The following is a 26,309-nucleotide window of genomic DNA, read 5'->3' as shown; positions in this document are numbered from 1 at the left end:
ACTCGTAACGGTGTCCTATATGCCAGGTAATGAAATTCCTGCTGATGTATTGTCCAAGATTATATCAAGGGATCAACACTGTACCTATGTGCAGAAGTTGGGTTTGTACTGATATTTTACGAACACGCTGCCCAGTGATGTTCACAGAAAGGGGGAGGATGTTGGTTTCTGCTTTCCTCCACTGTGCAGCGAAAGGGCTTGTCACGAGACAGGTGTTTACATTCCACAGTCTGTACTGTTGGAGTTTCTCACGGGAAAGGGAGGCTGGATGTGACGTACACTGGTTTCCTGTTTTTCACTGTGTGATTCTCTCCGAGCTGTTGAGGAGAGAGGATGCATTTTTCTGCTCCGGCAGAGGCAAGATGTCTTTCTGTAATATACCAGCTTTGAACTGTAAATAAAAGCAATATAGAGTATGCAGCACGTACTCCTCATCCTTCCGCTGGGCACGAGACTCTGCTTTACATCAACAGCTCACCTATACTAAGGTTAAGGAGGCATAAGGTTGCAGTCTTGATATTTTCATTAGCTTATTGATCTCCAAAAAAGGAAGTGTGAAACAAGATCAAATAGAGAGACCCAAGAGTTAGTTTTAGATGTTTGGGAGCTGTGCATTCATTCAGCGATAAAGAAATGGCACTCTGCTCTTGCTCAGAAGCATCACTTTGTTATGACTTTTGCTGTCTCGGGGCGAGAATTACCAGTTCACAGATTCTATTCAGAGTTACTATAACTATAAACAATCATGCCTGGGAACATTTGAAGCTGGCTTATTCTGAGTCAGACTGTTGGTCTATGTATTCCAATACTATTCCATTCAAAAGCAAGGTAAGGTAAAAGTAAAGGTACCCCTGCCCGTACGGGCCAGTCTTGACAGACTCTAGGGTTGTGCGCTCATCTCACTCTAGAGGCCGGGAGCCAGCGCTGTCCACAGACACTTCTGGGTCACGTGGCCAGCGTGACAAGCTGCATCTGGTGAGCCAGCGCAGCACACGGAATGCCGTTTACCTTCCCGCTGGTAAGCGGTCCCTATTTATCTACTTGCACTCGGGGGTGCTTTTGAACTGCTAGGTTGGCAGGCGCTGGGACCGAACAATGGGAGCACACTCCGCCACGGGGATTCGAACCGCCGACCATGCGATCGGCAAGTGGGTTTTACCCACAGCGCCACCCGCGTCCCTTTTTCTTTTTCCCTTGTCAAAAGCAAATGTTCTTAAATTTTACAGGGTTCATCCTCCCCTTTTAGTTTAACCTTGAATATATGCAAGATGGGACCTTTCAGCTTTTCTCAGAACCGTGTTGTATAGCTTGTGTGGCAAGCTGAAATTCCATCTTCTACCCAACTATTAAAGATACAGGAGTCATGTTGTCTTTTCTAATGAGCCAGCCCTCCTCACCCTTCCTCTGGCAGAGGCTGTATAAAAGCAAAACAACTTAAGAAAACCCTGAAAACTTTTTTTTAAAAAAATGAGCAGGAACTCAGGGAGGGGACACAATTTGGAATGGACAAGGGGGCTTTTGGAAATTTATTGATGGAAACACAGTTTGGGAAATAATTTAGAGTAGGACAGCTGTACATAGGGAAGAGATGAAGCGTCTCATTTCTCTACTCCAAGCCATGCTCCTCTTGAAACCTCCCAAATTTTTATAATGACAATTTAGATTCTGTTTCATGCATATTTGTATAACAGAGAATCATAGAATTGTAGAGTTGGAAGGGACCCCAAGGGTTATCTAGCAGTAAGGCCCCAAGTCCTATCTTAAAAGGTACGGTTAAATATAAGATACACACACACACACACACACACACACACACACACGCACACAAAAATGAATAGTGAGATGCTAGATTTGCAGCAGGAATAACCTTAGCATGCCTTTTAGACACTTCAAATGCACTCTCTGTAGAATACTAGGTTCTACATCAAAGCCTGCTTTCATTGAAAGATTTTGTTTTATGAGCCAGCAAAAGACTCTCAAGAATCAAATCAAATTGTGCAGATCAGCAAAGGGTATGAAGCAGCTCTCTCTACACTTTGTTCAAATGGCACAATTCTTTTTCCCTTGTCAAACGCCGTTATCAATCTCAGCACTTCTCTTAAGAGGATCTAGACTTCTATCATGGTTTTTGTAATACAAACGGGCTTTTCCCTTGCTTTGGGTTTAACTTGAACCCTGTGTCGAAATACACCCTGACCCAGCACTAAGATAATCAGGTGCATTTGACACAGCCCCTGTACTTCTAACAGCTGCATGGCAGCTTACAATGCAATTATTGAAGATAATTAAATCCTATTTTCTTTTTTCAGGGTTGGGTAATCTGTGAGCCTCTAGTTATTGTTGCTGGACTCTGACTCCCATCAGCCCCCGCCAGCATGGCCAATGGTCAAGCATGATGAGACTTGTAGCCCAACATCTGGTGAGCCCAACATCTGGTCAAGCATGATGAGACTTGTAGCCCAACATCTAATTCATCTACAATGAACAGCAAATCATCTAATCCATTAGTCCATCTACCCAGGATAGCTGCCATAATTCAAGGACTCAGGGAGATAGCCTTCCTAGATCTGCAACCCCATATACTGGGGATTGAATTTGGAAACTTATTGCCACAAGTGCATCCTCTAAGCCAGGCACAGGCAAACTCCGGCCCTCCAGATGTTTGGGACTACAATTCCCATCATCCCTGACCACTGGTCCTGTTAGCTAGGGATGATGGGAGTTGTAGTCCCAAACATCTGGAGGGCTGGAGTTTGCCTATGCCTGCTCTAAGCAATATTATCTAGTCTTTACTTTCATGAGTTGGGTTATTATACTAGTACAGTAGAGTATTTGACATAGCCTTCAATAAGATTGTTCAACACTAAACTGTGTTAAGTAAGCGAGAGCTTCTTATCTGCTTGAAGACGTACATGCAAGTGATGCAATTTCCTTTGCAATATATATGCTTTTGGAATATATATACATATTTGCACATTATTTGTGATTGGGATAACTCTCATCTGTTTCTTATGCCCTCTGTATCAACCTGCCTACCTCCCAGCCCACTGATATGCCTTAAAATAAAAGTGATTCCTACAGAAAGCAGTCCATTTTTATTGCTTGATAATTGCTGTAATAATGACAAGTGACAGCAAAATAAAACAATAACTCACTAACACCCTTTTAAAGGGGAAGCCAGAAAGAGGGCAAGGAAACATACAACCAGATTCTGTACAATTTTACTTGGCAGTAAGTCCCACAAGTTCAACAGGACTTTCTCCCAAGTAAGTGCACATGGGATTGCTGGCTAAAGTTTCAACACTGAACATGCTTATTTGGACACAATTCCTATTGAAACCAATGAGACTTGCTTTTGAGTAAACATAGAGCAAACGAGGCCATCAAATTGCAGTGGACCATTTAGAATCACTTGAGAGGTAGATGTCTTGGGGTACTGGAAAGAACCTATTCTGTGCTGAAGCCTTGCCACATTATTATTATTATTTATTGAATTTATACAGCAAAGGTTATCTGTCTCTCAGTTTTTCCTCTTGGGGAGTCACTTGCTTGAAGGCAATACAATCACTATGGTGAAAAGTATGTGAAGGAGACAAAGACACATCCCCCCATTATTTTATAAATGGAGGAGACTCCTGGATAAGCAAAGGCATGCCATAGTAAACAATTAAATTCTTTTCTCAAGCTGCTCTTCACTTCTGTACCACTAAGGACCCACAAACACATTCAGATGAATTTCAAACATCTAAAAAATAATATCTAACTAGAAAAGAGAACTTCTGATGTTTACTAGCAGTTAATTCCTAGCATATATGTTCTTTGTAATTGTCAATAAGAACATTTTTCAGGAGTAATTTTCTGTTTGAAAAAGTGCAGTAAATTGAAATATGAGCAACATGTAATTGATGAGGGGAACTTAAGTAATTAAAAGCTAAAAATGGTCATGATTCTGAAAATGTTTCTGTGTGTGGAAATTGAAGAGAATGCTATTTATTTATCTATCTATTTATGTGTTTGATTTATTTGAAAAGACTTATATGCTACCCTGAAACTAATGTCTTCAGATAATCCCACTACTAATTTCCTTTCACAAGTATAAGTTTCAGACCATGTTCAGATAAGAAACACTTTAAAAATAGGATATCCAAATATGTTTTTTGTTTTCTATTGCCCAGGATTGCACAGTCTTATAGTATTGGGTAACCTGCTTGGGTCTCCTGAGAACCAGTGCAAAATGATGTTCATGAGCAGTTTCTATGACTGGAAGAGGAAATGTCAACCCAACAATGAAAATAAGATGCCAGAGTACAAGCACAGGCAAGGGTTAGTCTTCAGGAGTTAGTAAGGCACTAAATACCGGAAACAGAGTCTATTTTAGAAGCACAGAACAGTGAACCCTGGTGTTTGTTGGCATATATTATTATTTCGATGATATGGACCAATCTCTTAGAATGCTGAATATGGAGGACCATAATTCAGTGGATTAGATCAAAGGTTTTCAAAATGCATTCTTGCTTGGAGGTTCTCAGGGGTTCACTGCTGAGAACATTAGCATCAGCAGGGAAACTTGCCTGAAAGATACTTTGCCCCCCCCCCCCCGCAATGTGCAACCTCAAAGTGTGCTCAAGGCATCAGTCTCAGTGTTTGTGGGACAATGGCCAATTCTCCTCATGAACTGACTAGGGGTCCTGGAACTTGTCCCAGAATCCTCTTCTATCTGTAGGTGTTCAACTGCAGACACATTAAGTCAATAAGGAAGGGGATCCATCAAGACAGAACGTTTGAAAAATGATAGAATTCAGTGGTCTACATTTTTCTGGTTCTACCTGTCTAAAGAGAGAAAAACTATTTTTGATCGATCAGACTCGGAGGAATAAATGGTAAAGTGTTGGTTTTCAGGTTTAAAAGAAACCTTTGTTTATTTGAATGTGTAATGTCCTCAGGAGGGCAAATAATACAACATAAAATACAGCAATATAGATAGCTTCGAAGTGACCATAACAAATTCATCCAATCTCCTAATTATCTCTTTCCAGCCTCATCTCTATCTCAGACTCGGATGAAAATAATTCTAATTGTTTCATTCAGGTGATCGTTAAATATAGATTGAAGACCGCTACTTCTGGTCGTTGTGTTTTTTGGTACAACAACCCACCATCCATGCACGCCCTATTCCCACCAGGAGAAAAGGGGGCAGCTGAGACATGCCAACCCATCTGCTGTGTGCAGAGCCTCTAGCACAGATGAAGTGGTCTGGCTTGATAGCTAAAGCTAAAGGTAAAGAGACCCCTGACCATTAGGTCCAGTCATGGCCGACTCTGAGATTGTGGCGCTCATCTTGCTTTATTGGCCGAGGGAGCTGGCATACAGCTTCCGGGTCATGTGGCCAGCATGACTAAACCGCTTCTGGCGAACCAGAGCAGCGCACAGAAATGCCGTTTACCTTCCCACCAGAGCGGTACCTATTTATCTACTTGCACTTTGACGTGATTTCGAACTGCTAGGTTGGCAGGAGCAGGGACCGAGCAACGGGAGCTCACCCCGTCGTGGGGATTCGAACCGCCGACCTTCTGATCGGCAAGTCCTAGGCTCTGTGGTTTAACCCACAGCGCCACCCGTGTCCCTCTTGATAGCTAAACTGTATCAAATTGCTGAGACCCCTGCTTCACCAGGTGTTCCATCAATGGGGTGACAATTCTAAAGTATCAGAGACTGTGAGAGAAATGAATATATTTAACATTTTAAAAAAAAATTGGAGGGGAGGGTGGGGGGAGTGTTTCATTTCATGTTCTTCTCAATCCAGTCTTTGAAAGGGATGGCTCGGGTGTAGCCGGCATAGAGTTCTAGGCTGCATGTTTTATCGTAGCCCCAGCTCACTAACCCCATGAGATGCCAAGTTAACTCCGGAAATGATTTTCCTGGCAAAGCTATAGCCGCAATGCCTCCAGTCTCAGCAGGGCAGATGTTGGAAAAGGCGGTGGGGTGCTGCTTGGCACAAAACATGCTCTCAGTGACGCTGACCTGGATGCCGTTTTCCTCATACTGCTGCTCACACAACAGGGAGTCTACCATCTGAACAGTCCCCATGCGGAGGGTGTCATTCTTGTAGCTCGGATCAGCAACATCTGTCAGGATCTTCCAGCCAGTGATCATTATCTGCAAGTCATCCGCGGGTGGATCAATATCACGTATGGATGCCAGGCATATGGGTTGGACACGGCTGCTGATTTTCCCTTTGTCCAGGAGTTTAATGAGAGCAATGTCGGAGTCGAGCAAGATAGGGTCATAGTTAGGGTGAACTATGATGGCTGAAATCTAGGAAAGAGCCCAGAAATAGTCAACAAATTATAACGGCTTCATTTTCAGTTCACCATTTACTTGGAATTATTATTATTATTATTATTATTATTATTATTATTATTATTATTATTATTATTATTATTATACTTTCCCCCTGAAAGGGACTCAAGGAGGCTAAAATAGAAAGATCTAAAAAAACAAACCAGGGGAAAAGCAATCATTAAAAAATATAAATATTAATAGAATACTACTATGTGCGATCTATTAAAACATACGATAAAAACATTGCAGCACCAAGCCAGTTAAAACAGTCAGTTCCCAAAAATGTGTTGGAACATAATATATACAACTGGGAAATTCTGAGGTGTCTCTAGTCATTGTAAGGTGGTCCCATTGCTGCTGGTGACTCATTGTCATTATTTAGAAAGATCTTTTGGTAGATTACACTATTGAATAGGAAATCAAATGGCTATTGTTCTAATAATACTTCATTCACCAATGGAAATTAATTTGGGGAAGGCCCACATGTTTTCATTTTAACTGTAATTTCTGTAGCAAGTATTTTGTACCAGTATTTTGTAGTAAGGTCATTTACACTGGACAGATCTGCATACATTTCACAGCTGAATGGCAGAATCCCTTGCAAACATACTGTGGAATGCTTCTCAGAGACTGGCAGGGGATGGAGGTATCACAGTATTGGAAGTGCAAAAATTCTGCATCTGCAATGACCAGGGCCAGGAGAGGGGAAGGAGAGGGAATACTCTGTAGTGCAGAACTCCCAAGTGTCTGGTCTGGGTAACCAGAAGAGAATGTGTAGAGCCTTCAGACTTTTAAAAAAAGTTCTTGATGCCAACTAGAAAATTTCTTTAAAACCTTGGCAAATGAAGGTGAAGATTTTGCAATACCAGGCAATCCTAACAAGTAGAGTGATCATAGCAATGTATAGGCCCTCTGCCTACAAATGGGTTTCATGGTAACAAATAGCTGGATAGGAAATTGCCTGAGATGTTATCTTATAATACTTCAAGCTGGTAAACCTACTTGATCCAAATGACAGCTGAATAAACCTTCCAGCAGAGCTGACCAGGGACAACAAATTTACAAGTTCAGCTTTAAGCTTTCAGATTTTCACTGTTTTTTCCTCCAAAATGCAGTCAGCAAATGAAATGATGCACACAGCCAAGGGTATACTGGATGCCTGCCTTACTAAATATATTTTCTAATTAGCGCTGGTATTAGCTGGCACTTTTTTAAAAAAAGTAATCTCATCTAAGATGCCAAACATTTAATGAGGAAACTGAAATATAATCACATTGTGAGAGATTATAGAGTAGAATAGAAATATATCCCATTATATTGTATTGTACTGTATTTATATAATATTATATTATATTATATTATATTATATTATATTATATTATATTATATTATATTATATTATATTACAAACACACACAATGGAACACAATCATAAAGCTTTTGTTGGTAAATTTGATTTAGACATTATTGTTTTAAAAATACAAGTGATGTGCTAATCATAGTTATGTACTTAAAACATTTTTTATTTTATTTCTTTGCGATTTTAGTGGGTTCTACCACCATGTAAGTACAGTCGTACCTTGGTTCTCAAATGTAATCCATTCCGGAAGTCTGCTCAACTCCCGAAACTGTTCGAAAACCAAGGCGCAGCTTCCCATTGGCTGCAGGAGCTTCCTGCACACAAGTGGAAGCCACGCTGGACATTTGGCTTCCAAAAAACATTCAGAAACCAGAACACTTCTGGGTTTTGAGCGTTCGGGAGCCAAAACACCAAGGCGTTCGAGAACCAAGGTACGACTGTACTTACATTTGCAGTCCCCAAATAGTCTCTCTGTTTCAACACAGAGTCCTGAATGTGTAGCAGTCCCTTTCTGTAGGCCTTTGCACCTGTTTGCACATGCACAGTGTCATGGAGCCTCAAAGCCTTACTCACCCGCAAGTTCTGTATGGTCTTTTCGTCTCTATCATCATCTCTGTAGAACTTGCCGAGAACGACTTTAATGTCTGCTGCTTTGAGAACCGTGACCTTCCCCAGATTGGTGACGCAGTGGGCTGCCACCACGACTGTGCGCTCGTTTAGAAGGGCCCCGCTGCAAATCAATATCCAGGCCCCTTTTCTGTGACTGGGAACCTTCACCCCATTGGGCCTCCTATAGATGGCTGCTTGCCACGGCCATCTGGTTGAGGATGTTTTTGGAACAGTGGTGTTTTCTGCCTTTCCACAGACTATCATAAAAGAGAGATAAAATTATTATTGCTGCTGTTGTCTTGGTTTTTCTCGAAGGTATTATATGTTTCAGAGGCTTCTTACTTGGGATGCATGAAGGAGCTCTCCCGCTCCACTTCCCTGTTTTCAGACAGGTTCTCCGGCTGCTTCCCAAACGACGATAGAAAGGAGAAATGCAATCATACTGAAGCTGTGTGTGAAGATGCTGGAACCCTGGAGGTAGTTCTCCAAATGGTAGTAATGGTTTTTTGGTTGGGTATACGTCCAGCTTCTGCTTGTTAAACGTCGATGAATAGAGCCGATGCAAAGGGGTTTCTCTGTTTCGATGCATAAAGAACATAGGAATATCACCCAAAACCTGTCATCACAGTGTTTTATGGCACATATAAGCAAATGTTTAATGCAGGCATAGCCAAATGTGGCCCTCCAGCTGTTTTGGGACTACAATACCCATCATCCCTGACCACTGGTCCTGTTAGCTAGGGATGATGGGAGTTGTAGTCCCAAAGCAGCTGGAGGGCCAAGTCTGGCCGTGCCTGGTTTAATGGGTACAATTCAGATAAACTGTGCATGTGCTCAAACCCTACCGAAGTGATTTAATTGTGTCCTTGTAGCCAATAGATTTCATTGCTCAGAATCCAGCTCAGAGCTGGATGTGCAGTGGGTTTAATCATGCCTAACTGGGCTAGATTGTGGCAAGTGGATCTAAAATTCTTTGGAATGTGTCCAGAAGGGATCACCAATTTTTGGGGGGTGAGTGGGCACATTTGGAATTTTGAGAAAGTGCCATGGACTCCAAAATGGCTGCTCAATCTAAAAGCGCAGAAAAAGAGACAGGACCATAAAATCTATGGCCATGCCCCCACTGGTGGAGTGGGGACAGACATTCAAGTGCTGGGAGTTGTGTGTGAGGATCCTTTATAAGCTTACAGCTATGAGGTGGTCCTGAGCAGGCTTCCTCAACCTCGGCCCTCCAGATGTTTTGAGGCTACAATTCCCAGCATCCCTGACCACTGGTCCTACTAGCTAGGGATCATGGGAGTTGTAGGCCAAAAATATCTGGAGGGCCAAGGTTGAGGAAGCCTGGTCCAGAGCTTACCTTTAAAATAAATCAGTCAATTTATAATTAAAAGTAGGATCTTGGAAGAACCTTCCTTCCCACCATTTCATCTCTTAGGTTTCACTATCAAAGCTGCAACAGATCTATCAGCAATCCACAGGAAAGTCCTGGGATGTCTCACCTGCTACATTATTAGTTACAATGCTTACTGATACAACATCTGTGACCATCTCTACCTATAGTATGTATTGTCTTGTGGGTAACTTCATCAGTTTGGATGTCTACACCCAGGGTACCCCCATCTAACTAGCAGCCATTATTTCTGGAACATCTGTGTTGTTCATGCAAAGCATTTGGTAGGATGCCCAAACAAGCTAGGACACATAGGTATCAACATTGCTCGTTAACACTGTAGTTAAGACACTGCGATCTCACCTTGATTGAACCTGCATTGGGAGTACTTTCTGTCTCACCAGGTCAGAGATCTTTGGCTCTCTGCAAGCTAGGGGGAAAAAATACAATGTTCCACAATGCTTTTCCATGCTCAGAACTCGAAAGTTATGTTTCATATACCTGTCCATCCTTTCCTTTTCCTAATAGCAATGTCTCAAGATGAGAGGCAATCAGTATACAAAATAGCGGCACCTGAATTTTCTTTTCAAAGCAGCTACCATATTTTCCCGTCTTTAAGACCCCCCCCCATGTATAAGACAAAATCTATTTTTGAGCCCAAAATTAAGAAATAAATATTTTAAACATTCCGTGTATAAGACAACCCCCAATTTCAAACTTAAAAAAAATGGGAAAAAGCATAGTCTTATACATGGAAAAATACGGTATTTTCAGAGAGAAGTTTAGTCGTGCATGTTAAATGTATGTACATGTTAAAATACTGTAAACTAGCTTGAGTTCTAGATCAGGGATGGAGAACTGGTGGCCTTCCAGATGTTATCCGACTACAACTTCCATCAGCCACAGTCAGCATGGCAAATTGTCAAGGATGATGGGAGCTGTAGTCCAATAGCAATTCGGCAGGCAGAGGTACCTACCTTTATTTGGATAACTATATGTTAGAAATGACACATTTGGTTTTTATTTATACTTTTCAAGTTTATACATTTCATTAGTTTCACAATCAATTTAGCATTTCAAAGTCTGACTTCCTTCCCCCTCTTTCTGCGGTTCTTTAAATTTATTTTTTTATTATCTTCTGCATATCCAAATTCATTTAATTATCTACTTTAAATATATACTCTTATGAAACTGCAGGTTATTGCAATAATCCTACCAGTGTTCTTATCTGTAAATATTCAATCAACCATTTCCATTCTTTTATAAAAAGTTTGTTATCTTGATTTCTTATTCTTCTGGTAAGTTTTGCCATTTCTGCATATTCCAGAAGTTTTTGAATCCATTTTTCCTTTGCTTCTTTCCACTTTGGGGCGAGTAGCATTCCAAATGACACATTTGGATCCAGTCTAATTGTGAAATCCACTGAATGAGAAGTAAATCCCACTGAGCTCTATGGACCTTACTCCCTGGTAAGTGCGTATAGGATTGCAGCCTGGTTACATTCAGTTCCCCACTGAAATAAATGGGATTTAAATATGACTTCCTTCCAAGCACGTATATTGAAGATCACACTGATGGCAGGGTGGAAAGCAAGAGGCATGAGCCTGGAGGGAAGTCTGGCAGGCAAGTGAAACTTCAGCACAAGAGTCAATGCCATAAGGCAGACAAATACAGTAAATGCCAACAGTTGCCTAGACAATGGTCAAGGTTGATCTGGAAGACACTACAATCCTACCAGTCAGTGGAAACAAATATTGGGGGGGGGGGTGTCACCGGAGAATGAGAAAATAATTGAGCCATGGAATCTCCTTACCTGCAGCCCCCCCCCATGGCTGACCACTGAAAGCCATCAAGTACAAACCAAAAGTGCCCTTCCTTTAGCTTCTGGTGCAAACATTTTGCAGAAAATGAGTTTTTGTCATTTCTTCTGCATATGTGCACTTTAAAAACCTAGAAATACACATCTGCTGAAGTAGATTCTAACTTCACTGAGAGCAATGGAGGATGATTGGCAAAAACTGTCTGCCTCTGCAATGGGCGCCAATCCATCCTTGTATTGATATTTGCCAGGAAGCAGCTTGTATCTCATATGTCTCAGCTATAAAACTAAGCCAATGTAAAAAACAACAACAAATGTTTAGTTGTCATAAAAGGGATTGTAAATTACCTTTAATGCAAATTGGCTGTTTTCCTGACCATTCTCCATTGTCTTGGCAGGTCCTTTGCTCATTGCCACTGAGAATATAGGAGTTATTGCAAAAGAATGTAATGACTGCTCCAATTTTTGCATACCGGCCGTTCATCCATGCAGTACCATCCATCATTTTCTTGTACCCATTGAGTGGAGCACCAGGATCAGAGCAGTTTCTATCTTCTGTGACTAACAGCAAGGGGATACATTTTATTTTTCCATGCAGAAAGTATTAATCCTGACCATCAGATCATTCCACAGTTTATACACCTATTGTACACTGCCATGCATATTATTAACTTTCCTTTTATGAGCATTAAAGAAGTAGTAATTGCAACTGCAAAATAACACTACAGGTATAAACAGTTTGATCTGATAAAATCTAATTCCATTGAGAATTGCAGTGAAGTTACTTCAAGCTTTAGCCAAGCTAGGTGTGCTTTCCAGATGTTTCAGACTTCAACTCCCATTAGCCCCAGCCAGCACAGCTGTGTTGGGGCTGATGGGAGTTGTAGTTCAAATATTTCAAGGACACCAGGTTGGCAAAGGTTGTTCCATTGGACCATTGCATTCCATAGTTGCATCCAGCAAGTGGTGAACCAAAAGTCAAACTGCAAAAACTAAGGATAGAAGTTGTCTTTCCAAAGTTCATCCACAAAATTGCACAGTTTGCAACAACACTGCCGTTTGATTTATTACTGCTTGACTGGCCATAATAATAGCAGATTAATGTGGAAACAGATCAGACTTGTGAATGAACTCATGCAAAATTGACACTGGGTAGTAATCCATCCATTTTTAGAGGAGTGCTCACCATGTGATCAAGAAACTTGTTTTTAATGCACATGGATATACTGGAGCTCTTTCTAGCCTTAGCATGTGGCATGTTCATTATCACCTGTCTCTGCTCCCCAATTACTATCTCAGTGGGGCTCTCATTTCTTTGGGTTGGCACTCAAGCCCAGAGCCCCAGAGCTTCAGTGACTCCTAAAATGTCAAAGGCAGTGCCGCATACACTGGCTGCAGCTTCTCATAAAGAGAGATTTGGAAAGGAAAGAATTAAGAAGTAAATTGCTCTTTATATTGTGCACAGGCCACTAGGGATGTGCCATATAGCTGCTGGTGGCCTTGGAGGAATGTGCTTTAAAAGCAATGGGAGACTTACTAGAGTTTGAGGAAGGTGGTGGCTGATGGAGAGGAGGGAGGATAATGGCATATCCTGCTGAGCATGGAGAAACAGGGATTCACCTACACATAATATGGTCAGTGTATGCGTTTTCAATCATGAAACTTAAATGGAATATTGGAAGAATCTTGAAAATGGCCTGCCAGATGTGTGGCTCAGATTTGTATCCAACTATTCAAAATGGCACTTCAGCTGTTTTCCAGCCATTTCCAAGGAATGCATGCCAGTTCTGACTTCAAAATTCCAAGTTAGCAAATAAGGGCTGTGCACCTGTACATTTGGACTGGTATATTTGTTAGGCTTTTAAAGAAGTGCCACAAGCACAAAGGTCTCTTTGGCATCCAGACTACAGCTGTCCATGGCGGCAGTGACCCAGTCCAGTTTAAGCCTTGCCCCAAGCTTGAAGAAGAGACCTCACAATACCCTTACCCAGAATCCCTTGCCAAAAAGAGCAAGGAAATAGTTGGATGGAATGTTTTCATTTTTCTTTCTAGCAAAGACCAATTTTGCCCTCAGCGGGGAAGGAGAAAAGCATCAGCCACAACATACAAAAAATTGAAAATGGTTTCCTTGTATCTCTACCAAGGGCAAGTCCTTCCTTTAAGGAAGAGCAGCTGATGCCAAGTGGAGCAAGACGTTTTAGGAGCACAGGCAAAAGCCTGCCAGGAGCAGGCACTTGTACTCGCTGCAATAATTGGAAGTCACTACAAGCACACTGAGGCTTCTTAACAGGTGGCCTCTTATTAAATGGGACCATGTGAATGAATGTCACACTATTAATTCGCCAACCTCAAAATAGCGTGTTGGCTTTGCTGTTAATTAGTCTTAAAGGAAAATAATAATGGAATAATGGTTGAAATTGATAAAAAATGTAAAGCATCCTTACCACATTCAGAATGATGTTTTGACCAGCTCCCATCCAGCTGACAGTCAGCAACACGGCTGCCTTTCAATGTGTAACCTGCGTTGCATTTGAAGTAAACCTGGGACCCGTATTTAAAGTCATCTCCTTCCACAAAACCATGAGCAGGAGCACCTGGAGTCCTACACATCACCACTGACAGTTCAGATATTTCAAAAAAATCCACTTTATTACAAAAACAGGGCTGTGTTAAGTTGATTCTTTACTTAGAATGTAATAAAAATATTAAGAAGGAAGAGATACAGAGACAAAAAAAATCAAAATATTGAGACTGCTATACATAATTCTTTTTTATATAAAAAAGCACACACTTCATTCCAATCTACCAAATTCCTGACGTATCTTTCATCTTAAATACTACCACCTAAGTAATCTGATTAGTTACTTGACTTAAAGCATGAGTATATAAGTACTTGAAGCAGTAGGCCCTTAGGTTTTCTGTACTCATCTGTGACCAGGTTCGCACGACACACTAAGCAAAACCTTGGGTTAGCGTGATACCACTGGCTCCCAAGGAAATCACAGAAATTTTACTCCTTCCCAGGCTCTTTAAGTCACTGAGGTGTGGCAGCTAAGCCATGGTTTTGGCTTAGTGTGTTGTCCAAACCCAGAACCATGATCAAGGACCCTCCTTAACCATGACTGCATCCATAGGACAAACCTTGGAAAAACTATGGCTTAGTTGCCATGTTATACTGATGTAAAAAGCCTACTTGTAACAATGCTACATAGGGCTGCCCCTCCAGTGAAGAGGAACAAGGTATCTGCCCCATTTGGTGGATCACTATCAAAGGGCAGCAAATGCCAGCCATTTCATATGTTTATTAGCAGCAGCTGTAAAGGCCACCACATGCCAGAAGTTCCTGGACTAGCCCTGTATGCTTTATGACTTTGCTACCATCAGAGTTTTCAGGTTCGTATTGGCTGCCTTGTCATTCTGCCTGATGAAAAAGCAAATGCATTCAGGACCTTTTCACCCAGTAAAATGGGGGCAACACATGCTGTCTTGTAACCTATTGTAAGCCCTTTCCTTCTCTAGAGTGTTTCCTGCAGTTTCTCTGCAGCTTGATCCTTTTTCGGTCTCATTCCTGCTTTGTGCAAGAAAAGCTCTGAAGCTGGTTTTGAAATGAGTGCTGCTACCTTGTGTGTTTTATAGGAAAGTTTTCTTTCATTGTGTGAATGGTTGCCTGTCGGGTACATGAACCTGATTGATTTTTCCCCTCTTCAGATCCCTCTGTGCATTCAACAGAGTTTTAGCCAAGGACAGGATCTTTATAAGATATATTTTTAAAATGCCTTTTAAGAGTGTCCCCCGCCTTCAAAGTCAATTTAACCTTTGCAGCTGCCTATGTGGCTCTAGCTGGAAAGAGGTTTCAGAGAGAGAATGGAATAGTGGAACATTCAGTACATATCTCCACTTGTAATGACCATATTCTGCTGGGGTCTGATCCAAATGGGAGAAGTCACACTCAAATCCCTTTAGAAGCACCACCAAACTCTAAGTGTTGGGTTCTCAACAATGAAAGAGTGACCTGGATGGCTGACATCTTATCCCATGCCACAAAAGAGTTACAACTGTATCATCATTTTTCAGAAAAGAGTGGAAATAATCCTGTCCAAAAGGATGGTCCTATCCAACCACTACCAAGCACATTTAGGTCCCATTAATTCCAAAGGGAAAATATTGAGGGCATGCTTAATTGCCACATTAAAATAATGGGACTTATTTTAATGCTTTCTAGCATATAAGTCCCAGGAACCAATAAAAGTGATACTATGTCTGTGTCACTGGTGCAGTTAAATTTTGCGGAACGTTTAACTATACAAGACCTTCCTCACCAGAGTCCTTCATTATTTCTAAATATTCAGCACTGGTAAGAAGTTTCCTGTGTAATGCAGATTAAAAGACAAGTTTTCAGTGCTGCAGGAGAATGAAAAGGCAACAAAAGTAAACCCAATTAGGTGAAGTTCAGGCAGCAGCTTCGTACAGAACCACCATTAAGTACAAATGAAGGTATTATTAATGTGAATGAAGAACATTCTGGCCAATGTCGATTTTTATATTTTCACTACATGGCATAGGAACATAAGGAAGGTGCCTTTTCCTAGGCTATTAGACCGTTTATCCATCTAGACCTCCATGGTCCTCTGTGATTGGCAGTGGATCCTACACTGGCCACATTCACGCCATACATTTAAAGTGCTATGATAACACTTTAAACAGTCATAATTTCTCCCAAAGAATTCTGGGAGCTGTAGTTTGTTAAGGGTGCTGGGAGTTGTTAGGAGACCCCTATTGTCCTCAACAATTCCCAACCCTCTTCCCAGGGAACACGGTAAGACATGTGGAACCAAGCTGTATCTCTCAGGCCCCATGTCATGCACATTTTGTGCTCACAAGGGATAAGGGACTGGACCAAAAGAGTTGTTTTGGTCAGTCCATACAGCCCTCTTCCTGATTGATGGAGGAGTGCCAAGGCAGAAAATGTGAGGGTCTCAAAACTATACAAGTCCACGAGTGTGTGATAGGATTTAATACCATCCTTGCCTTTTTTCTACAGATATTCATTGATTTCTTTTTCTTACAATGAACTATATTTAATGTTCTATGTTATATTTATGTTCTGTGGGTATTTCTAGAACTCAAAGGCAGTCTAGAATAAATGAAGACAGAGTATCTGAATTTTTAAGTGAAGTATTCTGGGTTATTAATAACCAAGAGAATAATTTCATTCCTTTCTTCCTCAATTACTTATGGGCAACATTCCTCAACTTTGAATTATTTGCCATTTAGAAATAGCTTCTATACTCAATTTGCTACGGAAAAATTGGATTACCTATTTAAAACCACTTTCTTCTTCTGCTGAACATTCCCCTATTAATCCTTTCTAAATCCCGACTGTTCTTTACCCATGTTCCATTACTTCCCTGCATAAATAAAGCCTACTTTTCTTTTTCTGGTCTCTTTCCCCTCCATTATTCATTGCTAAATAATACATAGGTTAATCTCATCCACCCACATCTCATCCATAATATATCCCATAGCTAGATAATCATTCTTTGTCTTCAGTATGACCACAGATATTGACATTTGCCACCTATACCTCTGAAATATGGCCCACAAGAGGCTATAAAGAATCTGATCTTGGTGAAATCCAGTGTGAATTGACCTGAACCAAGCCTATCAGATTGGAATGTGGATTAGAATGTAGCTATCTGTGGGATTTTACACTTCTCCAAATGTTGCAGCACTGCTCTTGGCTCAAAAATTTCATCATAAGACAATTTCAAATGTGTATTTTGAGAGAAAGTGTGTTTAAAACCATGCATTTGTATATGAATTCGAATGCAAGTTTTTTCTTATAAATATTCACAGAGAAATGCAGAAATGGTATAAAATGTACAGTACAGAATGGGTGAACACATGGAAAAGTGACTTGGATTAAAAACAGAGAGTGATCTGTCTATCCCAAATAAAATTGCCTTCATGTTTTTAGGGGCAGACCTTGGTCTTTCAAATTTCAGTGGTGCGCTGTGCAAGGCCAAATTTGGCAACCCCGCCTCTTGCCTCCCATTCTACTCAATTCACTATGTCATAGTAGTGACGCTCTGTGGTGCCCCATTGGTTTGGCACCCAGTCTGACGGAACCGGGCGCTATGCTCTACATCCACCTGATATTTTCAAGGTATTAATATGATCTTTTAAAACATAGAATTGATTCTAGAGAAAGTTGATCTGATCACTCTGTGACTGCAGCAAAGGATAAATACTGTAGGAATTTCCAATCACAGAAAATTTCGGGATAGTCTGTCTCTCTAGAACAGGCATAGGCAAATTCAGGCCTCCAGATGTTTTGAGACTACAATTCCCATCATCCCTGAACACTGGTCTTGTTAGCTAGGGCTCATGGGAGTTGTACTCCCAAAACATCTGGAGGGCCACGTTTGCCTATTCCTCCTCTAGAACAAGCATAGGGCAAGGCTGCCTGGAAAACAAATGCTTCCACAAGTGGCAAATTTGTGTTCAAGGCACTTCCACCACACTTTTGAATATCTGTCTTCACGCACACTTGGACAGTATTCCTCGCTCATGCCACGTACACAACATGGAAGGGAATCTTGTAGTGATCACCGAGCCTCACAGTATATTTTCATCCATGGATTTAGAGTTCTGGTTTGAGCAAAACATCATTTTCTGCAGTTATCCCAACAGCCAGGAATCACCAGAATAAAGCAATGATGTAATCCCAGCAGCAATGAAAATCTTTTCATGCCCTTCCAGCCAAGTGGAACCCACCCCAGTGTCTTCCAGTTCCATGCGTCTGTGAATGAGACAGTAACCATGTGAAAGTATGCTTGGGTCAGCCACTGGGATGTATTCATCCGGAGGCAATTTGGAGGCTGTTGCTTACAACTAGCCACTTGATCTTTATCAGCATTGTTTGAATCCCTTAGAAATCTGTGTCTTTGGATACAACCTTTCCGGTTATTTGGTTAACCCATTTAATTATAGAACTGAACTGGTTTGCATATAAGACTGGGCTGAATGAAAACTATAAACGTCCCCATCAAACTTCACCTTCTCGCTCTATGCTTCTATCATTAATATTGTGAACAGGTTCCAGAAGGTAAGCAGATAGGAAACACCACAATAAACAGCTGATTAAAAGGAAGATTGTGGGGCTGAATAAAGGATGGTATTTTCTTTAAATAATAATAAAATAACAATAAACCAAATCTGTATCCTGCCCTTTCCCCACTTACCTCAGGATAGCCTGGCTGAGACTTTACTGGGCTGTTTTATTTTTGTCGGGGAGGGGGGTGCCTTCACTTCCCCAAAAAATGTTTTGGTACATCTACAAATATCAGGCTTTCCCCAAGCCTGCCAATCACTCCCAATGACAGCTAATCAATATTTTGTTGTTATGGAGTAAGGTTGCATGTGATTAGGAAGTATCCTGCCAATGCTATGAGTTACTATGACTTTATTGAATTGTATTCATTGTTTTGATGAAGTTGTTGTTGTTTGCTTCAAATGCTATTGTGTTTGATATTATAAGTGACTGCAATGTGTGTGTGTGTGTGTTTTAAAGCTCTTGTGGTTATTGTAAGCTGCTTGGAGCTCAACATCTGCTGTTGGGAAAGCAGAATACAAGTATAAAATCAAATCAACCCTCTGAGATGCACAGGTGGTGTCATTTTGGTTGTTCAACGATCCATGTTTGCAGAATGCATTTGTCATTAGTATAAATGATTTAGGGTGGGAGGAGTGTTTAGGAGAGGGGAGCAACATCCCTAGCTGAAATAACCCTGAGGTGACATTATTGAAACACCCCAGACTGTAGTTTGGCTGCTTTGTTTGGAAGCAACAGACACTTCTGAAGACATGAGCCCCTTACAACAATCCAAGCAGGACATAATCTGAATAACCACGGCCAGATCCAGTTCCTCAGTTGGGGCATCAACAGAATTGCTACAAGCATGCACCTTTTCCTACCAATAATATTTAAGCCAACAGTTGAAGTTCATTAATAATCACAGCAACACTAGAAGTAATGCAAATATGTGGAGGGAAGCCACCATATGCCTTAATTCAAGGTGACATAGTGAGTCAGTAGCAGAGCTGTGAAAGTTGAGTTTTTCCCTCTGCATTGTTCTGCAATTCCAAATACAGAATTGGAGCCTAACCTTCCTGACCGCCAACACACACACACACACACACACACACACACACACACACACACACACAGTTTGCCTAATGACATTACCATCAGCCTGCATGTTTTGCCACAGTTTCAGTAATTCTGCCCTGCTTTCCTTTTCAACAAATTCATCTCCCAGATTGCAACGTGATATATTAAGCAATATACCTTATGCTGCATTTTGCAATGCCAAGAGGTCATCAAATTTTATTTCACTCTGAAGATTTCAGGAGCAACCTTGGCTGTCATTTTCAGAGGCCACGCATCCTTGTTCTCAGCTCATGGATGAGAAGCTCAAAAGGAAAGTAGGACCTCCATTACACGTTGCTTGGTCTTTGAGGTACTGGTCTCAGGGCAGCAGTCACGACATAGGAAGTTGTCATATACTGTACTGAGTCAAGTCAGACCACTGGCCAATCTAACTCAGTATCAGGAGTGCCAGCTTGGCCCTGTGACTGTGGATGCATGGGGCCGTAGGTGCCGTAGTGTGCATGGCCCTGGTGCCAAAATTTGTGGATGCTCCACCCCTTCATGGGGAATTTTGTGGGTGCTTGGGCACCCAGTGCCCCAGGGAGCTGGAACCTATGCTCAGTATTGTCAGCAATGACTGACAATGGGTCTCCAGAGTTTCAGACAGGAGTCACTACAGAGGAGGGTTTAGGGCAGTGCAGCCAAAGAGGGCGCTTTCTCAGACCCCGGTAGACTTGTCCTGCTTTGGGAAGGAGGTGTGAGGGCTCTGACAGGGTCCTAGAGTCCTCCTTCCCAAAGCCGGGCAAGCACCCCTCAGCTACCACTTCAATGATGTCAGCAGGTAGGTGGTGTGTATTGAATTTGCACTTAATGCTGCCTACTTCTCAATCCTGTTTGTAGATAGCGCACCTCTATATGCATTGCTTGGGAATTCAGTCTGATAACTTCCCTAGTATATAATGAACGATTGCATTCTGAAAAGGTTGATATGGTGGGAATGAGATGCTGTATGAAATGTATGCAAAATATAAGGCGATATATTTTTGGAACATTTCAAAGTGCCTTTGGCAGGGCATGCCACTAGTCCTCACAGATTTGGCATGTGATTTATTCCCTACCACACACTGTGAATCCCTGACAGTGCAATCCTATACATTTCCGCTCAGACGAGTCCCTTTGAGGTTTACATTCAGGTAAGTCTTGCAGTCTAATCCTATATACATCTTTTCAGAAGTAAACCCCATTGCTTTCAATAGGGCTTGTTCCCAGGTGTGTATAGGATTTCAGCCTTATTCATTTTTTTAAACAAACAAGCAAAAAGATTTTCCTCTGTCCAATATTAGGAAGGCATGTTCAATTTTGGCACTCAGAAATTTCAGGTAATCACATGAACATCTCCCCTTTATCAGTGCAGCTACATCACAGCAGTAGTCTCACAATACTGACTCTGTAAAGATTAATTTCTCTCTTTAAAGCAAACAAACCAAAAACAACAACCATGTTCAATACCCTACAGAGAGCAGCTGTTTCTACTTCTCCTGCTGCCAGAGGCTGAGAGGGTGTCCCTTTTAAACCCATGAGTCAGTCGGCAAAGACAAGGAAGCCCTGAAGAACTGTCTTTCTAAAAACTTTGTGTGTGTGGCTGAGCAATGGCAGTGGGCAGGAGTCAAGCACAGGGGAAGGACCAAGAGAGCACTTTCACAGGCCTATCCTGGAAAAAAGGGGGTGATGCTGGAACGACCGAGGAGCTGCTAGTGATAGCACAGTACGCCACAGTTTAGCTCAATGGAGCACCCTTCATTAGGATGCGGGAGAAGTGTCAAACGGCTGGCAAGGGAGACTGGGAAGCCGTAAAGAAATGGAAGTTGGATCTAAGCAATGAATTCCCCATTCAATACAAGATCCCAGCATTTACTCAAGGACTTGAGCTTGCTGGGCTTTGTTTCAGACAAAGGTGACAGGAAGTCTCAGAGCAAAAAGGGGTCAGAGTCCCTCGCTTAGAAGGCCAGCAATTCCCTGGGAGGCCCACTAAGCCAGAATGCTCTGCACCCCCTGAGAGGAACACAGTACACCACTTGAAAGGGGGGGGAGAGGAGAGGAGAGGGGGAAGAACCATTTTGAGCCTGGTCAAAGAGAGGCTGAGCAAGGATAGGACTGTATTCCACATATACATAACAGGGGTTAATAAAGCACCGGGGTGGGGTGGGGGAAGAGAGCATTTATGCTAAAGTTTTCCAAAACTTTGGCTACTTACAGCCTAAGTGTCCAATCTGACTGTGGGTAGAGTTTGTTAAATTGCTACGAAAATACTTTGGGTTGGATTCAGACTTCGGCTGCATACGCACAGCTGCTTTTCCAATGTTAGAAAAAGGCACTTCCGGAAATATACCAGAATATTGTGGAAATGTAGCTCTCATTTCTGTGTTATTTGCTTCCAGAAAAAAAATATCCATTTGTAAAGAACTTTGAAATGAAAGCTAAACCTGCACTATATTCCACTATATTTCCAGAAGTGGCTTTTATGTCAAGTGAAATCTAAAAGATAATTAAGAGTTAGGGAAACAGGAAAATGGAATAAACTACTGTGTGAATGCACGCTTTGTCATACTTAAACGCACTGAAAGCAATGGGACTAACTTAGATCTGGAGTCAACTTTTGCTTGAGAGCCTGGCAGATTGGGTTCGTGTTAATAGTCACAGGGCAGCTGATATATCTGTGGGTGGAGGGGTCCTACTGGTAAGTGGCAAACAGTCCTGTACTCTTCTCTTATCCTTCCTCAGGCTGTCCAGCAAGGGTTCAAGCAAAGAGCAGAACAACACAGGCCTTGTCCACACACACATTTAATGTGCATTTGCAGCTCCTTCCCCACTGCAAAGAATTTGGACCTCATCCACCTGATGCTCCCCTTCACCAGCCCCCTTACCACTTCTTCCAATTTATATTTAGAACTGTTTTGAATTTGCAGCTGCTCAGTCCACGTACGGTTGCACTAGCCAACTGTGCCAGCAACTTTCCATCTTGTTGCAGCCCTTTAAGCACCAGTTTAGTGCACTTTAGTTATAAATTACAAAGCCCATTGCCTGGCTATAATGATAATGGAGACAGACGAGATCTAGCTGCAGCTTCTAATAGTTTTCTTTTACATCTAGGGATTGAGGCTGGTGGGCTAATTAGGATGAAAATTAGCCCATCCAATTTGCTCTATTAATATAGGACTGTGCATCACTTGAATAAGGGGTTGGGGAGAATTCATTGAGATCCGTCCCTAATGCTAACTATTCATACTTTTAGAATACATCTGAAGGCAGCCCTGTTTAGGGAAGCTTTTAATGTTTAATAGGTTATTGTATTTTAGTGTTTTATTGGAAGCCGCCCAGAGTGGCTGGGGAAACCCAGCCAGTTGGGCGGGGTATAAATTATAAATTATTATTATTATTATTATTATTATTATTATTATTATTATTATTATTATTATTACAATTTAATTTGACACTAAGCACAGAGAAGAATCAGAGGAACCCAGTGCTTTTTTTCTGGAGGGACGCAGGGGTACGCATACCCCTAAACATTTTGTGAATCTAACAGGAGAAGAAACTATTTTAAAAAATATTTAGCTTCTTCTCTAGCACAGTGAATCACCAGTTCTGCTGCTACCCCTGATGGCAGCCTCATTTCCTGTCATGGTGTTTCCTGAGTCTCAGACGGAAGCGAGTGTTTAATATGTGAAGCAGTGTGGAATGTGGATGTGTGGTGTTTTACTTATGAAAGTTTGGCCTCATTGAGTATTTCAATATGAGTATTTCAATATGAGTAATGCATGTTCTTTGTACTTTTGTCCATTTACTGTATTTATTTTCCCCGATTTGAACTATAACATGGGGGGTTACCTGAGTCTAAATGAGAGTACCCCTAAATATTTTTAAGGGCAAAAAAGCTCTGGGTGAACCAATATTGCATATGCATTACATGAGGATGGAGATAACACCTAAAAGTGGTGGGAAGACAGACAATTCCCTGATTCCTCAAATCCACAACCAGGATGATAGCACTGGAAAATTAACAATGCAGAGTTAAGCCATTTCAGTTGTATGATCTCTAGGAGAACTCTTCCATTTAGGGTGATATTGCAAAGGTGTCCTCCACCCTCTGAATCCCTATCTACCGAGGTAATGCAAATACGTGTGAAGAAGGACCCAATCCACCTACTGCAACTCAACCACTTTGCTTGAAGGGGCAGCATCCCAGAAGGCTTCCCTTGCAGTCATTGTCCTACTGCCCTACACCCCAGCTGAAGTTTGTAGGTGGGGCAATTCCTGGGTCAGCTATGGGGCTGGTGTAATGTTGTGCCATCAATAGGGTGTGTAATACTTGACTGAAGGCATAGAATATCCAACATATGGATGACCTCCCCTGTGTTGCCTCTGTCCTCCTAATGTCCATGCCCTATTTCAGTCCTCTCACTGGCAGAGTATTCCGACAGCATATCCTGGGCCATTCTGTCAGGATGTCTGCCAGGACAGCAGTTCAGCTAGCACAGTGAGCTTCATGCAAACCCTATAGCCCCTCAGCCAATGGATCGTCAGTATATAAGATTCTGCCCTCAATTTTCTCATTTCAAAAGCACTTCTTTTTGTCTGTCAGGAAACACTCTCATATCAGCAGGATCTGCCTAGAGAAAAGCTACAGTATATCCACTTCTTTCAAAGACATGGAATAAAAATGTTCCTGGCTTAGTTTTGAAAGCATTAAGGCAGACAGAAATAATTTTAGGTTCATGATTCTCCTCTATGTATTAAAATAAAGTTGGGACTGTTTACCCATGTACTACCCAGGAAAAAAATGTTCAGGTTTTGTTTGGTAATACCGAAGGAAATCTTAAAAAATGTGTGTCAGGAGTGAATTTTAACAAAGACTGCCATAATTCTAAGACATGGGTAGGCAAACTAAAGCCCAGGGGCCGGATCCAGCCCAATCGCCTTCTAAATCCGGCCCGCGGACAGTCCGAGAATCAGTGTGTTTTTACATGAGTAGAATGTGTGCTTTTATTTAAAATGCATCTCTGGGTTATTTGTGGGGCATAGGAATTTGTTCATTCCCCCCCAAAAAATATAGTCCGGCCCCCCACAAGGTCTGAGCGACAGTGGACCAGCCCCCTGCTGAAAAAGGTTTGCTGACCCCTATTCTAAGATCTTTAGAATTTAGATAGCTGGGGGGCACACCTCAAGTCTTTTAGCATCTTATAGAACAGGATGATCAATATATTACCCTCCCCCCAATGTTCTTTTGTATACATCATGAGGTATTCATGTTCTTCACTAAAAATGCACTCCTTTATAGAGAATGGTATTATTTAAAATAATACATAACTATACCCTATTTCAAGGGTTTCAACCTTTTTGGTCTGTTGGCACAACTGGAATTTTGAGAAGGTGTCATAGGTGCCAGTCACAAAATGGCTGCTGTGGGGAACTGGCAATGACAGTCACATCTAAAAGCAGAAAAGCAGATAAGAGCACAAAATGATGGTTCCAGTCGCTTGACAAATTGGCCTGCAGGTGGCGGGGGCGGGGGGAACTGGCCTACCAGGCAGAAAAGCTTCCCCACCCCAACTTAGCATTATGTATGAACCCTGCCCAGCAGTTTACAAACTTTGGTTTGTTTTAATCAAGCACTCTTGCTTAAGCATGGTTTGTTGGGCAACCCCATCTCAGATGTTCACCACAGTACAAAGGTACAAGGCAAGGGCAGTTAGAAAACAAGGCAAACTTTGGAGAAGCAAGCCATCTGTGGGACAACTCATGCTTAAATTGAGGTTTGTTAAGTAAACCATGGCTTAGTTTTATGTGTGGACCAGGCTATTCTTTCTTCAGCACCTTCCAAAGCATTATTCTTGTTATTGTTATTATCATTATTAGCCATTGCGTGCCAGTTATCAGACTCCATCAGCCTGCTGGCCTGTGTTCCTTTGGGAAGAAGAGCAGGATATAAATTTTAAATAAACAAATAAACAAATAAATAAATAAATAAATAAAATATTCTGTATAGAAATGCTAAGCATTAACTGAAAACACAATAATTCAAATCAAGCTCATGTACATTCACATTCACTGGCATAGGGATGCATGTACTCACAGCTTTCACAGCGGTTCCCAGTATAGCCAGCAAGGCAAGCACATTTGTAGCCACCAATTTTATCTAGGATGCAGGTTCCGTCATTCAGGCATGGAGAGGAAGAACAAGCTGGAAAAAAGTATAAGGAGGATCATAAAACAGCTTCCTTCACCTCTTTCATCTCTTATATGCACAGCCATCCAGGTGTGAAAAACTTTTGTAAGGGAACGTATTTTCACCGAATGTTCCTGTTTTTAAGTGGTAATGTAGACTTATGCTGCGAAGAAAATCATTTTAAAAGTTCTTCCATTTACCAGAACATCTGACCTGACTAAAGCCTTATTCTTCATGGTGAACAATATTTTTCTCAAAGACAGGGCATAGGCAGAGTGGCCTTATCTTCGCAAATATCTAAACCTGGAACTAAAACAGCTCAATAGACACCCCTGTGATTTTCATATAGATCACCTGAACTTCTTTGCCACCTGGCCCCCAAGGAACTTAGGTCACAGCCAAGACTTGACC

The 26,309-nt window shown here is 41.6% G+C and overlaps 1 protein-coding gene across 2 annotated transcripts in view; it reads right to left on the bottom strand.

The window, feature by feature from the left end:
* Positions 1-4,892: 4,892 nt before the first annotated feature.
* PAMR1 (peptidase domain containing associated with muscle regeneration 1) overlaps positions 4,893-26,309 on the bottom strand; it is a 47,194-nt gene continuing 25,777 nt past the window's right edge. For both annotated transcript variants that reach the window (XM_081164543.1, XM_081164542.1), the window contains exons 6-12: positions 25,806-25,913; positions 13,965-14,135; positions 11,869-12,081; positions 10,065-10,131; positions 8,654-8,886; positions 8,276-8,568; positions 4,893-6,315 (exon numbers count right to left, since the gene is read on the bottom strand). In XM_081164543.1, the coding sequence (XP_081020669.1) occupies positions 5,779-6,315; positions 8,276-8,568; positions 8,654-8,886; positions 10,065-10,131; positions 11,869-12,081; positions 13,965-14,135; positions 25,806-25,913 (1,622 nt within the window). In that variant the 3' untranslated portion in view covers positions 4,893-5,778. The remainder of the gene's footprint in view (positions 6,316-8,275; positions 8,569-8,653; positions 8,887-10,064; positions 10,132-11,868; positions 12,082-13,964; positions 14,136-25,805; positions 25,914-26,309) is intronic.

The sequence above is a fragment of the Podarcis bocagei genome, assembly GCF_964188305.1.
Source record: "Podarcis bocagei genome assembly, chromosome: 1".
Taxonomy (NCBI): domain Eukaryota; kingdom Metazoa; phylum Chordata; class Lepidosauria; order Squamata; family Lacertidae; genus Podarcis; species Podarcis bocagei.
Note: the sequence above shows the minus strand (reverse complement) of the source record. Positions and strands in the feature narration are given on the sequence as shown.